This window comes from Microcaecilia unicolor, chromosome 2 (assembly GCF_901765095.1).
Source record: "Microcaecilia unicolor chromosome 2, aMicUni1.1, whole genome shotgun sequence".
In the NCBI taxonomy this organism is placed as follows: Eukaryota; Metazoa; Chordata; class Amphibia; order Gymnophiona; family Siphonopidae; genus Microcaecilia; species Microcaecilia unicolor.
In genome coordinates this window covers 127543134-127561227 of record NC_044032.1, presented here as the reverse complement: position 1 = coordinate 127561227, position 18094 = coordinate 127543134, and the positions used below count along the sequence as shown (strand labels likewise).

The 18094-nt window shown below is 40.2% G+C and overlaps 1 protein-coding gene across 2 annotated transcripts in view; it reads left to right on the top strand.

Annotated features, from left to right (window-relative positions):
* TNPO1 (transportin 1) overlaps positions 1-18094 on the top strand; it is a 541716-nt gene that overhangs the window by 474625 nt on the left and 48997 nt on the right. For both annotated transcript variants that reach the window (XM_030193299.1, XM_030193300.1), the window contains exons 21-22: positions 6221-6296; positions 7128-7227. In XM_030193299.1, coding sequence (XP_030049159.1) covers positions 6221-6296; positions 7128-7227 — 176 coding nt within the window. The remainder of the gene's footprint in view (positions 1-6220; positions 6297-7127; positions 7228-18094) is intronic.

Sequence of the window (18094 nt, the reverse complement as noted above, 5' to 3'; positions counted from 1 at the left end):
GAGTGAGACAGAGGGATTGAAAGAGTGTGTTTGTGTGACAGAGAGATACAGAGAGAGTGTGTGTGTGTGGACCACAGGGGCGGTCACTGTGACAGAGTGTTTGTGTGAGTAAGACAGAGAGACAGACTGTGTGAGACCGATAGTGAGTGTGTGTGAAGAAAAGAGATTACTGACTGAGGTATTTCAGGAATGAAATGCTTGGAAAAGAATTGTCAATACTCCTTTCAAGTAATTAAATGTTTGTAAGTATATGGTAAAAGGCAAGAAAGCTTTCAAAAATGTTGTTTTGTGAACTGCAGGTTAAGTGCAAAAGCAGTGCTGAAAGTGCTTTACCATGCACAGTACTTCCCAAGGAAGCAGAACCGCAGCAAAGCGAATTGCGAAGTGGAAAACTAAAAAGCCAACCAAACCCTCAGTATTTTTCATGTTAACATGAGAAATACACACTGAATGTAAAAGAAATCTGTGTTTTCTGTCCCGTCTCCCCCTCAGAAGCACAATGGTACCATGTCAGCGACTGCAGCCCTTAACCCTTTTATTGCCACATCAACGTTAACACTTCAGGAGCAAGCTTGCTTGGCTGGTTTGCTTGCTGTTGGAAGAGGGGAGGAGGAGTTGCTTCTTTAAGGATCATGTTAAGTGTTTCCCAATCTGCCACGGGGAAGCTGTGTCATTTGTAACCCCGCCTCGCAAAAACAATTCTTCAGAGCACAGAGTAGTAGTCAGCCCCAAGCGCAGGAGCACCAACAATAAGACCATCGTTGATTGGCTGCAAAATCTCTTCCTGCATGCTAGGTTGCTAGGAAAAAGAGTGGGTGATTTGTTGCTGTCAGGGTGATTCCTTGCTTGCTGTCATAACTTAAAGGAGGCGGATGTTCGTTCTCATGCGTTGCCTGTAGATGTAAAGTGAGATGCATGGGGGGGAGGGGTTTCAAGTGTACAGCGCTGCGTACGTGTAGTAGCGCTATAGAAATGATAAGTAGTAGTTTTGGTATCGGAAGGGGGGGGTTGTGGGTGAGCTGTAGGAATTTGAACTCTGACACTGGGATGGAAAGGAGGCGGATCTTCGTGCTTGTGCGTTGCCTGTAGATGAGAAATGAGATCCATGGGTGGAGTTGAGGAATTTGAACTGTGACCCTGGAAAGGAAAGGAGGCGGATCTTCGTGTTTGCGCGTTGCCTGTAGTTGTAAAATGAGATGCATTGGGGGGGGGGGGGGAGTTTTGTTTTGTGTTTGTATCGGAAGGGGGTTGCTGAGTTGCATGAATTCCTAGGCAGGGGGAGGAGTAGGAGCGTGTTTCCCTACTCCTCCCCCTTTCCTTGTTTTTTTGTGGAGCAGCTGTGCTGGCGACGTCATCCTTGGCTTCACCCAACTCAGCCAATCAGACGTGCGACACGGTCTGTGAGTGTCATTGCTCTGCCCACGAGGTCATCACGTTTGACAGTCATGGATGAAAAATTGATCTCTGGCGCCTCACATTTAGAACGTTGGAAAAGTGAGGCTTCAGAATGTTGGTGGTGCGTTTTATATAGAGATTTTTAACTAATCACTGATGCCCCCCATATAGTAAGCTTGCACATGATTAGTTCCTACCTATTTTCGTTGCTTTTTATTTGGGGTTCTCTTATTTCTGGTGGTATTGTACTGTCACTTTGCATGTTTTTAGATTTATTACTTATTTAGTTCCCTTTTTAATTTGGCATTTATTATAGTTCTTCTATATATCATGCTTTACAATGGTCTTATTCAGTTGTCTGAAATAATTCTGCTAAGATTAGACAATTGTTATCTATGCTTATTTATGATTTTATATTTGTTTTTATTTGTCCTACAGTATGTTTTTGCCCCTGAAGCAGCCCATACGAGGTGAAACAGATCTGTGCTGGGCATCATTTTAATTTAACTAATAAACTCCTTGATTTATCTTGGATGCCTAGCATACATCAAACAACAAGGTTTCAACACTAGCTTGGGGTAATGAAATCACAAATTCTTGTGATATGTATGAATGCACTGTAGCTAGGATTGAAACGTGATACTACTGTTCATAAGGTTCAGACTTCCTGTGCATGTGGCTAATATGTTTTGACATTGGAAGTATTTAAAAAAAAAGTACTTGTTTTTTTATATATATTGAGCTTTAAATATAATGCCAGGTTGTGTTGTATATAGCTTAGTGTTCACACGTGTTCAGTATAAGCGTAATTTTATAAGAGGATGCCCCATGTCCAAGTAGCAAAAAGATACCTATTTTCCAGAGGCAATATAGAGACCTATGTGCCCCTAGGTTTCCAGAACCTCTGCAAGTAGTGCACAAATACCAACACACAAATTTGGTACTAATGTGTGCCCACTTCTGCCCAAACTATACTCCTCTCCTCTCCCCCCTCCCCCGGGGAACGTCTGTGATCAGCATGGATATAATTCCATGCAATTTTGTAGGCACGTGTATATATATATATATATATATATATATATATATATATATATATATATATGCACAATTTATCAAAAGGCCTTTTCCATGTATAAAATTAGCATCACTTCTAAAATTAACACCCCCCCCCCCCCCCCACACACACACACACGTCTGTCTATTGTTTGTGTTAAAAAAAAAAAGTGAACGTTTCAAATTCTAAAAAGAGAGAAAAATATTAAGTCAACATCAAATATGTCTAAAATCCTGAATGATTTGAGGCAATGTTAGCATTCCCTGGGAATTAGGGTTACATTGTTCCTACAGTATACAAGAAGTGTTTGAGCTACCTCTTGAGACAAAATCACATTTGGAGCCATGTCTTACGGATGTCATACTAAGGACCATCAAGTCTAGGCAGATAAGTTTCAAGATCCCCAGCTAAATCCCAAATATTTTTTCTGCCATATAGAGCCATCCTCCAGAAGTTTGGCAGTCAGTACTTGTTACTGTTAAGGTAGTTCAGTTCTAGTGTATAGTACTTATTAGTGAAGCAAATAAATGTAAGCCTTTCTTGGTTGGTTGGCTGTATGTCTGATATTCTCATTTTTTTTCTTTGTATATATTTATAAAAGCATTGCAGTTGTATTCAGAATTTTATTTCAAATATGCAATCACATTCCCTAGTTAAACAGTTAACTAGCATGTAGTTATTACTGTAACATATTTTACCTAATCTCTTGATCATGTATGATGATAGTGGTAATAGTCTGCAAACTTAGCTGCCATACTGTAGTTGGCTTTCTAATTAGAAAGCATCTGAAGTGGCATATGTATTTGTTACTGAGGCTTGAACCTTTTGCATTTTAGAAAGCATTGTTTAAAGTGACCCTTCCATATTAAAAAGAAAAAAAAATGTAATCTATGGCTTATAACAAAGAATATTTTCTCCTAACTGCAGCTGATTCTTTTCATGATCCTATATTTTGTTCTGATTCATGTGAAAATAATTTTAATTTGTAATTGGCATGGTCAGTACAATTGCATTTACGTTGCCTGGAGAGATTTAGAATAATAGTTATGAAGTAAAAAGCTGTTTGCAGTAACTCTTTAGTACTGATTTTTCCATGATTTCACATATTGTGGAAGGGGATCTGGCTGCATGGCACTTGCAGGTACTGTTGTGTATAATAATAAAAATTAAAAAAACTTGACTAGATTCTCACTTTACAATTTTTGTATGTACAGATGTGATCATACTATGCAACTGGTGTGTCCCCTTCCCCTTCCACATGGGTAACTGTCCAGTACCTGCAACTGACATGCATCTAGAGTTCAAGCATTATTTGTATGCTTGTTAATGAAATATCAAATGAAAATCTATCTTAGTTTTTTTATTGGAGTATTTTATGTGTATGCATTACTGTAAATGTTCAATGTGATGTATTTGTGGCAAAAGTTTGTTGTGGGATGTCCAAAACCTGTGGTTTTGCATCAGACACTGAATTAATATTAGAAGATAAATTTTCTTTATATTAGAGAACAGTTGCTTTTTAAAGAACTGTAAGCAACTAATGCTAACAGTTGGTAGCTATATGTTAAAAAATTTAAAAAATTGTAGTGTATAAGAGAAGATTAATTATTTCCCCTGTTTTGTGAGTTATATTTTCAATGATCATTAATTCACAAAAAAATTGCTTTGACTTAACATGACTGTACAAGATCATCAAATTTGTCATGTGATATATCCTACACTGAACTTTCTCTGAAAACATCTGCTTTATTGCATGTGTCATCAAATTGTTCATAAATGCCTGATTTAATGAGAATGTTGCAGTTTGTCTTTTGAACATAGATTTTTCTTTGCTTCATATAAATCTGTTTTTATTTGTGTACTTTGCTTTAAGTAAGTCTTAAACATTCTTTTCCCACCCTTCCTTCCTCTGAAAAATAAATTGTGAGTTTGAGAGAGCGCCATTAAAACACAATTTTTCCTTAACACTTAAATTGAAACATTAACTTATTCTTCATGCTGGTAGATGTATTGATTATTATACATAGTTGGATCCCATTTGTCCTTAAGATCTTGCTTTTGAGAGCTTTTTTCCCAGTTATTCTAAAAAAATATTCTATTTTAATCAGCTTAAATGTGAAACAATATGTTAATGTTTTTTTATTTTACAACTTCATTCCTCTAAGGCTTTCATATGCAAGTTAGCAACATGGCATAGCAAGGCAAGGTTTTCAGGAAATATGAATGTGTGATTTAACAGTGTGAAGTAGGTTAATATGCTCCTCCTTAATATTATGAATATGGACCCTTAGAGTAAAACAAGCTTATGTATTACCAGTGATTTAGAGGTAATAGAGGTCAGAATCCTGGTTCCCTCCACAGTGGTGTGCATGCTTCTCATATGGACTTAAAGTTTTATAGCTGCCCCTAGTAGGACTTTCTGGGGTCTTGACACAACTGGTGTCCACAGTTGTGTTCTTGGCAATGTTTCTTTCCTAACATGTAACCTGCTTTTTAGGTGCTTCCATAGAGGCACAGTTTAAATCTTATGTTTGATAGGTGACTTTAAGAAGATTGTGTTAGTTTTGAGGTACAATACCATTTTCCCAAAATTTAGTTGCTACAAATGGGAATATATTCAAAAGTAGTAAAATATATACTCTGTATTTGTTGGATATTGATATCAAAAGAAAAGTACACTAACACTGTGAGTACCAAAAGTAACAGTGTAGTATTTCATAAAGAAGATGATGAATAAAAAGCATTATGGTGACGAATGTTTTTGGAAAAGCTATAAAGAAGAATTCATAGCTGTTTTGCTTAATATCCTGTTTCGAGCTGTGATAACCTGGAGGGTCTAATAGAAAAGAACATTTAAGTTCAGTTCAAAATTTGCCTTTTATAGCTGTAGTGTGGTAAATGTTAAGTGTACCCTTGAAACTCCTGGAGCTCATAACTTTCTGTTCTCCGGGTGCTTTTAGTTTTCCTGCTTTAGACACTACATTGGTGGGACCCACTATTTGGGAACCTCCAGAGTTGTGTTCCAGATTTGGAAAATAGGTATTATATGATCGAATATCTTGAATTGAATGATACATGATCACTGGTTGTGTACATTCCCCCTTTTTAGATCTAGAAAATAGCACACATTTTGAATGCATCCTTATATTGGTGGTTAGTGCTTTGACTGCAGTGGGTTCAGACCAGAAAAGAACATCATGTCTTTGCTAAAAGTAGCCAGAGACTGAAGACATTAAAATAAATGTTTTGAGAGATGCTATATAAAATACTTTTTGTCTTAACAATTAAACAATCATTGTGGAAATTAAAGTGAATCTGATGAAATACAAGAAAGCAGGCAAAGAGAAAACAGGAAAGCTTTTGTTTGCATAACATACATTTCTGTGGAAAGTGTTCTGTTTACTGCTAAGCTAAATTGACTTGGATCATACAATTATTTTTTCATCATGCTATCCACTAGCAGACAATATAGCTGAACATGCATTTTATTACAGGAGTCTAAATTGTGTTCTGGGTGTTCTCTCCTTTGTTCCCCCCTCCCTCATCCCCTCTTAGACTAAGAGTATGCCATACATGTTGCTGCCCCTTATTTTAGGGGTGGTAATAAAGAACATTAGTAAGATCTTATGTTTATTATCATACACAGATTCTGTTGGTTTCTGTTTCTGAGTTATTTGTTGTTTTTCTTTATTTTTTCTCCTTCCTCCCCCCTCATTTGCTCATGTCTTGATTGGCGTTTGGTGGTGTATAACCGTGATTGCGTTACCTTAGCAATAACAATTGGTCGTCTTGGTTACGTTTGTCCTCAAGAGGTGGCCCCCATGCTACAGCAGTTTATAAGACCCTGGTGTGTATTATTCAATCTTTTATTTAATTCATTTTCACTTTCTTTCTTCCTTTCTATCTCACTTAGATATATTTTCAGTTGGTTACAAAATCAGTCGTTAATCATTGCCAACCATGTGACTAATCTTGTCCTATCAGGTTTGTGAGTTTCTCAGTAGCACTGTCATGTATATTTATCTTATGTTGTGGCTAATGACTAATAGATGCATGGGATAAGATTGTCACATGCTTGCTGTGTTAAAGCTTGATTATAAAAGAGCATTATAAAATCCATCAGAATGACAACGCATGCCAGTATTGAAAATGAGAGAGCGTGCATTAGTCTGATACAGTAGATTTAAATTGTTACAAAACTCTATTTATAGACTTGATCTGTATAATTTGCTTGCTGCTGTCAGTTAAATTCTTTATAAGTGGTGTCTTAAATATTTTTGTGATACTGTATTCTTCTCATAATGGTGTTAATGGTATTTAATGGAATACAGGTCACTTTAACAGTTCCATGAATCAAGTATGCATATAGTTTTACATATCAAAGAGCAAACAAGTATAGTAAACTTGTATAGAATCAGGATACGAGCCAGGTTCAATATGAATACTGTTGAATACTTAAACACGGTACGTGAATTTGTGAATATCATGAGACATATACATAATGTACTTACACAGATTGTAGAAACCTTTTAGGCATTTTAGTAAACCCTTTACTTCTGTTTTATGTGTTAAGGTTTATTGTGGCTCTTATTCCATCAAATACTGTGGCTAGGTGAAACATTTGTTTTAGAATTAAAATCACATATTATGCTAATAATATGATTCTACAATTTAATAGGTGCACATCTCTGCGGAACATAAGAGACAATGAAGAAAAGGATTCAGCATTTCGTGGGATTTGCACCATGATCAGTGTTAATCCTGGTGGAGTCGTTCAGGTACAATTTGGCTTTTATACATACAAAGTTGTATTTGTAATTTTTTCTTCCACAACTAAATTAGATAAAATATGAAAAGTTTAGTTTGATAACTTCTAGTGACTCTATCAACAGAGATTGAGGCTGATGTACTCATCCTTGTGTTGAGCTATGCACTGAACTCTCTGCACAACTCACTAACACATGTAAAACATTTTTTGTGTTCACTGTTGTAACCAAGTCATGTGCAAAAAAAATGTACGTGAACATGGGAGATCATACCAGTTGCTGTGGAAGCATGTACACAGAGGCAGGCAATAAACTCAATATTTTGCTCACAAATTTTATCAGCAACTGGAGAAGTTTCAAGCATTTCGGTGCTTCATGAACTTTATCTGATATGACCCCATTCTAACACTTAAACTTCATGTGACCCCAGATAACAAAAATAAAATAGATCTCCATTTCCCTCCTGTCTTTCATTTTATCCAAAAAATATGAAGACTTTAGTGGTGCCAACAGTTGCACTGAGCACAGGACCTCTTTTCACTGTTCGCGCACAGACCCCAGTGCTGTGCATGGGTTTCTAGTTTAACAGTAAACCCAAACAGGAGAAAGAGGGTAAGGAATGTAAGTTCTGACTGCCTTTGTGACCCACCAACTCAGTCTGGATTTTGGGATATCTGCACATATATATGAGATTTCTGTAGAGTTGAGGCAGATATTTTTTCTCCTGGCGAAGGGCCACTAAACAGACATCATGTTATGAGAATCAGAGTTTCAATCTATCTATCTATTTACTTATTTTTGGCATTTTATCCCACATTAAACATGAATTAGATTGAAACCTGGGAGCTTTTAAAATCTTCTTTTTTTTCCTGTTCCTACATCAGAAGAAAAAAAATGGCATGTGGGAGCATGCTTCTTTTGCTTTGAGGAATGCATTGGTATATTATAAAAATGCACTTGCCTTTTTTATTATTATTATTATTATTATTATTACTATTTCACATAGAAGGTATTGATTAATGAGGGAAGGGCTTCCTTCTTGCAGAACTGTCCAGAATCAGGCTAAATGTGCCAACATTGTCCAGTTCAGCAAACTATTAGTAGCCAAGTTCATACAAAGTTAATTATGTTAAGTGAAAAATAGATCTGCTGGCTTAGGCTTCTTGCTACGTGACTATTCAATCACTGTTTCACTATTGTTACCAAGTATTATATATTAAGGGAATTTTTCAGTTCATTTATCCAGTCCTTACATGCACATGGTTTTGCTTTTTAAACCCAAAGGTTTCTATGATAGCATTATGCATATTTGAATTAGTTTTTCTGTAGAAGTTTTGCTTGATTTGCCTTTATTTGAAATAAAAAAAATGTTTAAAACACATCTTGTCAACAGGGGTGGGGCTAGATGGGACGGGGGAGGGGGTCCTACCGAACTGGTCTGCACAGGGCTCCGCAATTGCTAAGACCAGCCTTGAGGGTTTCCATTGCAGTGTTTGGCTGCATGTTTGTTTCTGACCTGTGGTTTCTTGTCATAGGTGTCTAGTATACCTGAATTTAACTCACCTTGAGCTACTACTGAAAAAGGTGTGAGCAAAATCAAGATAAAAAAATAAATAGGACTTTAGTCTATATAGACAGGGATAAAATCAGAAGTGGAGTAACCTGAATGGAGATAGCTTGCTGGCCCTATTCACAATTTAACTTGAGAAAGCGAGAATTCAGACCTAAATATCAATCCTGCATACATGAGAAATAAAATTGATCACCAGCTCCCAACAGCATAAGTAAAATAAGTATAGTTCTGCACTAAGGCCCTGATGCTCAAAAGTAAACGTGGGTGCTAGAGGCCATTAACACCCACATTTATCATAGTTACCTGATGCTAGGGTCCACCTTGGTGGTCAGCACTCAAGAAAAAGATCTAGGTGTTGTCATAGATAATAATGCTGAAATCTTCTGCTCGGTGTGCTACAGTGGCCAAAAAAAGCAAACAGGATGCTAGGAATTATTAGGAAAGGGATGGTGAATAAGACCGAAAATACTATAATGCCTTTGTATCGCTCCATGGTGCGACCGCACCTTGAGTATTGCATTTAGTTGCCGTAACTCAAAAAAGATATAGTGGAATTAGAAAAGGTTCAAAGAAGAGCAACCAAAATGATAAGGGGATGGAACACCTCTTGTATGAGGAAAAACTAAAGAGGTTGAGGCTCTTCAGCTTGGAAAAGAGACGGAGGAGGAGAGATATGATTGAGGTCTGCAAAATCTTGAGTGGTGTAGAATGAGTAGAAGTAAATCGATTTTTTTTTACTCATTCCAAAAGTATGAAGAGTAGGGGACACTTGAAGTTACATGGAAATACTTTTAAAACAAATAGGAGGAAATATTTTTTTCACTCAATGAATGAAACTCTGGAAGTCTTCGCCGGAGGATGTAGGAACGTCTGGGTTTAAAAAAGGTTTGGACAAGTTCCTGGAAGAAAAGTCCATAGTCTGCTATTGAGACAGACATGGGGAAGCAGCTGCTTGCCCTGGGATTTGTAGCATGGAATGTTGTCACAATTTGGGTTTCTGCCAGTTACTTGTGACCTAGCTTGGCCACTGTTTGGGAAACAGGATACTGGGCTAGATGAACCATTGGTCTGACCCAGTATGGCTACTCTTATGTTCTAAAGAGGCTTGTGGAGACTAAGCCTTCCCAGCCTTAAACATGACCTTATCCACTTCCCTGCAGCTTCTGCTGTTACTTGAGACCTGCAGCAGCAAAACAGAGAACAGCCATGGAACCACAACCTCTATGCGTATGGCTGTTGGCTCTGCTAGTCCCACCCCTCCCATCTTCTTGTTTCGAAGGGAACAGGACTGGCAGAGCCAGCAGCCATGTACATAAAGCCCAAGAATCCATGCTTTTTTTGTTATATTGCCGCTGCTAGTCCCAGAAAGCAGCAGTGGTTTGGGGGGAGAGGAGAGATGCTGGATGGGAAGGGTCAGTGAGGGGTGTCATGCTCTATAGTAAGAATGAATGGTATCTGGACAGAGGCAGAAAAATAAATGGAAGAAAGCTGAAAGTAAAAGATCAGTTTGGAGATGTATGTAGTGGAGGAAGTGAAAAAGACAGGAGAGAGAGAAATGGATGGGAAACCTTGATAAGAGGAAAGCAGAAACCAGAGACTGGGACCAAACAGAGAAAAATTAAATGGCCATCTGATACAGATAGAAAATAAAGTTAGTTTAAGGTAAAGTAGTATGGTAGCTGTTACTGCATTCTAAAGGTAAAATAAAATGGAAAAATAGTGCATTTGTACTGGACTAATTTCTTTGACTAGCTTTCCGAGACTACAATAAGGACATAAAAACATAAGAATAGCCATACTGGGTCGGACCAGTGGTCCATTTAGAAACATGGCAGCAGATAAGAGCCACAAATGGGCCTCCAGAGCTGGAACGATGATAGTCTTTGTTAATAATGTGCTTTTTTTTTTTTCTTTTACTGTTGTAATTTGTGCACTTCTGGACCCTCTCTTTCTTGCTGTCAACAGATAAGAGCCAAAAGGCCCATCCAGTCTGCTGTTCCTCACCAACAACTAACTCCTCCTTTTCCTAAGGGATCCCACATGCCTCTCCCACGCTTTCTTAAATTCAGACACAGTCCTCGTCTCCACGACCTTCGCCAGGAGGCCATTCCACGCTTCCACCACCCTCTCTGTGAAGAAGTATTTCCTTGGATTCCTCCTAAGCCTGCTTCCTCTTATCTTCATCCTTTGCCTTTTCATTCCAGAGTTTTCCTTCATTTGGAAATGGCTCACCTCCTGTACATTAACGCCACTGAGGTATTTAAATGTCTCTATCATATCACCTCTTTTTCTTTTTTTCCTGCTTGTCATTCCTCTCCTTATGCACCCAAGCATCCCTCTGGCTTTGACCGTCGCCCTTTCTACCCTGTTTGGCCACCTTAAGGCCATCGGACACAATCACCCCCAAGTCCCGCTCTTCTTTCGAACACAGAAGCACTTCAGCTCCTATATTGTACCATTCCCTTGGATTCTTTTAACCCAAGTGCATGACCTTGCACTTAGTATTAAATCTTAATTGCCAATTTTCAGACATTCTTCAGCCTTCACTAGATCCTTCCTCATGTCATGCCCAAGGACTGACCCCTGCAGTACACCACTGATAACATCCTTTTCCTCAGAGCAAGCTCCATTTTACCACTACCTTCTTGTCTCCTCCCATTTAACCAGTTTTTGACCCAGTCATTTTAGTTCCCACACCAAGGGCAGTTAGTCGCCTATCCAGGATTGTGTCAAGGGCTTTGCTAAAATCCAAGTACACCACATCTAGCACCCCTCCCACATCCAACTGGTCACCCAGTCAAAGAAATCAATCAGATTCATCTGACACAACTTGCCTCTATTGAAGCCATGCTGCCTCGGGTCCTGCAGTCTGTTGATTTGTGAAGACTTGGGCTCCTCTGCTGTAGAAGTGTTTCCATTAGTTTACTTGCCACAGCGGTCAGACTGACAGGTCTGTAATTCCCATCCTTCTCCTTGCTTCCGCTCTTGTGCAGAGTGACCACATCCGCCCTTCTCCACTCCTCCGGGACCCTCCAGACTTTAAGGAAGAGGTCAGACAGTGCATCCAGCTGAACATCTCCAATTTCCTTGAGTACCCTTGGGTGTATCCCATCAGGCCCCATTGCTTTGTCCACTTTTAGTTTAGCTAGCTCCTCACGAACACAGTCTTCTGAGAATCGGTCCTGGTGTACCATGCATCCATCCTCCTTAGCATATGTTTTCTGAGGTCCTATCCCCAGCCTTTCTTCCATGAACACAGAACAGAAATAATTGTTAAGCAGTTCAGCTTTATCCTTATCAGCCTCTACATATTCCTCCCCCTCAGCTTTGAGCCTCACAATGCTATTATGGCACTTTATCCTGTCACATATCTGAAAAACGTCTTGTCCCACAATTTTACCGTATTGGCTATCTTTTCCTCCATTTGCCTTTTTGCTTTCCGGACAGCTTTTCCAGCTTCTCTTAGCTTTTGCAGGTATTTTTGTCTGTCTTCCTCTTTCTGCAATGTCTTGTAATGTTTGAAGGCTAACCTTTTTTCCCTTACCTTTTCAGCTACTACATTGGAGAACCAGAGCGGCCTTCTTTTCCTCCTACTTTTATGTGATATTTTCTTTTTGTTTTCTTTTTTTTTAAATTATATTTTTATTAAAGATTTTGCCTTACATAGAATGCAAAAGTAAACACATAATCAAACAAAACCCCCCTTAAAAAAAAAAAAAAATCGTTATTAAAAGGCAATACCTGGAGACAAATTGCAGAGTTACTCAAGTTCAAGGCGTGCTATGTGGCTCCTGACAAAAAAGGTCTAAACGAGCCCAGGTCTTCAAAACAGACCTAATATTTCGGCGTCTATGAGCCAAAATTATTTCATATTTTCTGATCACGCATACATAACTCCACCATTCATTATAATTCAGGTACACATTATTTTTCCAATTGGAGACAATTAAATGTAAGGCAACAGCTAGCAGTATGTTATACAATTTCTTATCAGACTCCAAAAGAGGGATAGTAGGACAAGAAGCTCGTAAGATCACAACCTCATAAGAGATCGCAGTGGTCTCAGGCAAATGAAAGATACGACACATTTTTGCCCAAATTAATTGCCAGTAAGCTCTGACATTTTTACAGTAGAAAACCATATGTGCCAGTGAGCCATCTCTTTCCTGACAAGACCAGCAGTTGAAGTTGATACTCTTAGTGATTCTGGCCACTCGAGTAGGAGTCCAATAAGCTTTCAGTTTTGCCCTCTGCTGTTCCCATCCAGCTGGCTCTTCCTTGAGAAATTCCCCCATCTCCACAAAGTTGTTTTTTTTTTTTTTAAATCTAGGACCTTCAGTCTCAAATAAGCTCTCTCCTCCTTTGTCTTAATATTAAACCATACCGGTGACCACTAGATGCCAAGTGATCTTCCACTGTAACTTTAGAAACACTGTCCCCATTTCTAAGCACCAGGTCAAGAATAGCTCCATCCCTCATCAGTTCCGTTGCCCACTGCTGAAACATTTCTTCCTGCAGAGAATCCAAGATCCCTTTACTTCTAGATGACCCCACAGATGGGATGCCCCAATCGACATCCGGCATATTAAAATCACCTACTTCCCCTTTCCTAGCTATCTTGTGGATATCTTCAATTAAGTCTGTCCATTTCTGCCAACCGAGAAGGTGATCTATATATTATACCAATGTAAATATTTTTCTCCGAGGACAAGCAGGGTGCTTGTTCTCACGTGGGTCGACATCCGCGTTGGCCCAAGAATTGGCATTTTGCACGCAAAATAAAACAAAGTTTTGCCAGAGTCTTCTGGCGTGTGCAGCGCGCACTGATTCCCCTCACCCCCCCCCACCCCCGTTGCTTGAGCATGTCTCGTCAGTTTCTTTTCTCCGCATTGAGGTGTGGTAGGTTTATATCTGCGCTCTTCTCAGGCCCAGGAAAGAGTGTTCGAGTTTTTTTCGCTTTTTTGTTCTAATTTTCTTAATTTTATTTCAATTGTCTATATAAAAAAAAATCCCGTAGTGTCTGTCTGATTTTTTTCACCTTTTTTTTTTTTTTAAATCTTGTTTATTAACAAAACGTTTCAAACATACAGTCATGATGGCAACGTTAGACAATATTGGAGCTCACATTAATTGTTCAACCATCGACCTTTTGCTATTTGCTTTTTTTTTTTCTTATTTCCCCCTTACCCCCTCCCCCTAAACCCGCCCCCCCCCCCTTATCTATGGTAATTTATCATTTTGATCTTCGAGATAGCAAACTCTAGTGTACAGCAAAACATTGCAACAAAACCTTCCGACACCAAAAAGATCTTATTCCCCTATATATTTAGCATGGGTTATTAGCAGTTCAAAAGTCTACTTCTGGCGACCAGCGTCAAAGTGTCCCAATGTGGTGACCAGGTCTTGCAAAACTGGTCCCCCCTTCGGGAGGCCAAGTTCCCAACTCCTCTCTTTTCTAACATACAACACTGCATCATGGCTCCTCGCCACAGTGGTACACTGGGCGCCTCTTGCTGTAGCCATAACTGCAGGATTGTTCGTTTTCCCATCAAAACGGTCCTCCTCAGAAAGGCTCTCATCCCCTCAGATGACCGTCCTTGAACATTGAACTTAGCAAACAATTGTCCCGGGGATGGGCGCCACCTGACTTTCCACATCTGTAAGATCCGCATTCCCAGCTCTGTCCAGAAAATCTTTAATGTTGGGCAGGCCCAAAACATATATCCCAAGGTGGCTCCCACACTCCCACATTTTGGGCAATCATCAGTCAGTCTCAAAGTCGCTCTGTAGGCTTGGTGAGGCAATATATACATTTGCATCACGAATTTATATTGCATTTCCCTCCAGGTTATATTCTCTGCTACTCTTTGTACTGTGGACAAGCAAGCTGCAACCTATCCTGGGTCAAGCTTCCACTGCAGCTCCTGTTGCCAAAGACTTGACACTATAGTGTAGTCATTTGTGTCCTGTAAATCTCTTAAATTGCGATGGAAATATTTCAGTGGCACTTTCAGCTGCGCTTCCAGGCCCAGTAGATCATTCAGATTGTCCCATATTGCTTGGGTCAAACAGCTGGCTGGTAAGGACCTGATTTAGTGACTAATCTGCAAATAGGCAAAATGGTCCGCCTTCTGTAGCCCAAACTCTTCACAGATACTCTGAAAGGGCTTGGGGGGGTCCCCTGTTCTGTTACTACCTGAAATAAGTAATGGATTCCCCGGGAGGTCCATCTCGGAAACAGTATTGATGACCCCCCCCCCCTCAGGAAATGCCAAATTGCCCCTCAGTGGGAGCAAGGGTGACACCTCTCTGTTCCAAGTAAAAGTCTTGCTCAACCATCGCCACACTTTCTGCAGCGAATTTATTATATACCCATAGGCTTCCACCGTGGGCAACTCAACCGACGGGGCATGTAACCAATAAGCAAAGTCTAGTGGTGTCATTAGTCATGTTTCCGCCCCTGTACATGAGTAGAACTCTTTTGCGCGGAACCAATCAGTTAGGTACCGGAGGTTGCTGGCTATCGTGAAAAGTTTCAGATCTAACAATCCCAAGCCCCCTTTGCTATGTTTTCTCATTAATTTTTTTAGCCCTATAAGGGCCCTCTTACCCTGCCACAAGAACCCATTCAGTGCTTTGTATAGCCATCACTCTTCTTTATACCCCAACGTCGCCGGGATCATTTGAAAAACATATGTCCATTTTGGGAAAATAGACATATTATATAACGTGATTCTACCCTGTAAGGATAATGGCAACCCCTGCCACCCCTGCAAAAGTTCTTGTGTTTGCCTCCGCAAGGGGCCTATGTTTTCTCGGTACAAATTGGCTATGTCTGCCGTAACAGTAATCCCCAGGTACTTAATGTGCTCTGTAGCCCACTGAAAAGGGGATGTTCCCCCCCACTCCGATCACAGCGTCGACTGGATCGGTAAGGCCAACAATTTCTGTAGGTTTAACTGTAGCCCAGAAAAGAAACTGAACTCATCTATCACTTCCAGCAGCCTCACTACGGATGTACTCGGTTGTGTGAGTGTGAGGAACATGTCATCTGCGAAGGCCAGTATTTTGGTTTTATGTTTGTATAGGGCTACCCCCTGTATCTCTGGATCTAACAAAATAGTGCAGAGAAGGGGTTCTAGATACAGCAAAAATAACAGCGGTGACATAGGGCAACCCTGCCTAACCCCCCCCCCCGCTCCACCCGAAAGGTGTCATGTCTGGTTCCATTTACCAAGATCTCTGCCCGCGTATCTTTGTATAGCGTTCTCACCGCCTCCAGAAACCAGCCTCCCATCCCAATGTAGTCCAACACCTGAAACAAATAGTCCCAGTTCACCTTATCAAAAGCTTTGGCAGCATCTAAGCTTACCATTAATAGTGGGTCTCCCGTTACTTGTCCATATGCCCCTGCTTAAAAGCACCCTACGTATATGCTGAGTGGCCTGCCGCCCCTTCACAAATCCCACTTGATGTTCTCCGATAAGGCTAGGTATATGATGCATGAGTCGCTCTGCCAACACCCGGGACAGTATTTTAACGTCTACGTTGAGGAGCGATATGGGTCTATACTCCTCAACCTGGTCTTGTGGCTTGCCCGGCTTAAGGATTCTGTGAACTTGGACAAGCCTACTATACAGAATCAGGAGAATATATACTGTACTTGAACAGAATTTGTCTTGAGCTATTACTGAGAAGGGTGTGATCTATATCCAAATCCAAAAAGACCCAGGCATGCTAAGTAGTAATACCAAACACTACAAAATGTTACTTAGAACCTACAGAGTGTGCCATACCATCACTGAAAATCTGGTCTGCTTGTCTTTGAGGACAGACCAGATTTTCAGGCTATCCCTAATGAATATGCATATGAGAGATCTGCATACAATGGATGGACATGCAAATCTTTCCCATGCATGTTCATTAGGGCTATCCTGAAAACCTGGCCTGTTTGCAATCCTCAAGGAGTGAACTTAGATTGTAAGCTCTACAGCAGGCTTGTCTAAGTTTGTACCTGAGGGAAGGCTTAAATGGCTTGTCCAATGAGCGGCAGTGGGATTTGAACCTGGCTTCTCTGGTTCTCAGCCTGCTGCTGTACCCCACTAGGAATACAGATAATACATGTACCTGAATGTAACTCACCTTGAGCTACTACTGTAAAAAGGTATGATCAAAATCCAAATAAAAATAAAAAAAAAATTGCAAACGTTTGGTAACCCTTAACAGTAAAACCTAAAAGGCCAGCAGATCTGAAGTGTAGTGGCCTTTTGGCAATTTACCCCCCCCCCCCCCCCCCCCCCCCCCACACACACACACAAAATTAAGCAAAACATTTTATCATTGCCAGTAGTCGCAGGATTTTTGTTAGTGCTGCTGAAAGCCACTGTTCACATAGCAATCAGGAAGGTGCCAGACTGGAGAGCTAGGGCTGACTGGGAACCAAGTGTTATGTTTAAATTTGTTTATTGATTTGCACGGAAAATTCCATATCATATTCAGAAAAGGCTCTAAACAATTTTCATGTCTAACATAAACAGGTTATTTATAACTTCAACTATCTCTCAATTTTACTAACATCAACTTCTAATCTATCATGACCTAAAACCTTTTCCAAATGTCCTTATTGATATTCCTGTGATATTTCCCGTAGGCACCTTGTTTCCTATCTCCCCCCCTCCCCCCCTTCCCTCCCACGTCCACCCTCCCTTATGCTCTTATGTCCTTAGCCGATCAGTTTGTACTGGATTGTCCAAGCAGTTCTGCTACAAATTCAGGATCCGGCCTCTTCCCCCTAAGGGGATAGTTTGCCAGAAGGCAGTCCAAATCCGATGGAAGTCCTTTTCTGTAAATCTTCTTTCACTTTTATAGTCTGCCAATTTCTTTTCAAACTTCATGTAGTCTATCATCAAACCACGCCACTGCTGCAAGGTTGGAGTTTTATTTGTAATCCATTCAGTAAGTATAACTTTTTTTGCAATCATTATGGCTCTATGAGTAAATCCCTTAAACCCTGTCGGAATCGGGTGCACCATCATGGGTTTTCCAAATAACATCTGTGGTCCCTTCTTACAGGTAGCACCCCACATCTGTGAGATCGACTGGGTAAGTATTGTCCAAAATTTTTGGATGCTGGGGCATGACCAAAACATGTGTCCAAGTGTCGCCCCGTGCGCCCCACACTTAGGGCATGCACCATCCGGGGATATTCCCATGTGGAAGGCTCTCCTTGGAGGGATATATGCCCTCATTACAAATTTGTATTCCATTTCGCTGTATTGAACCATTTTGGAAGCTTTTTGGACCTTG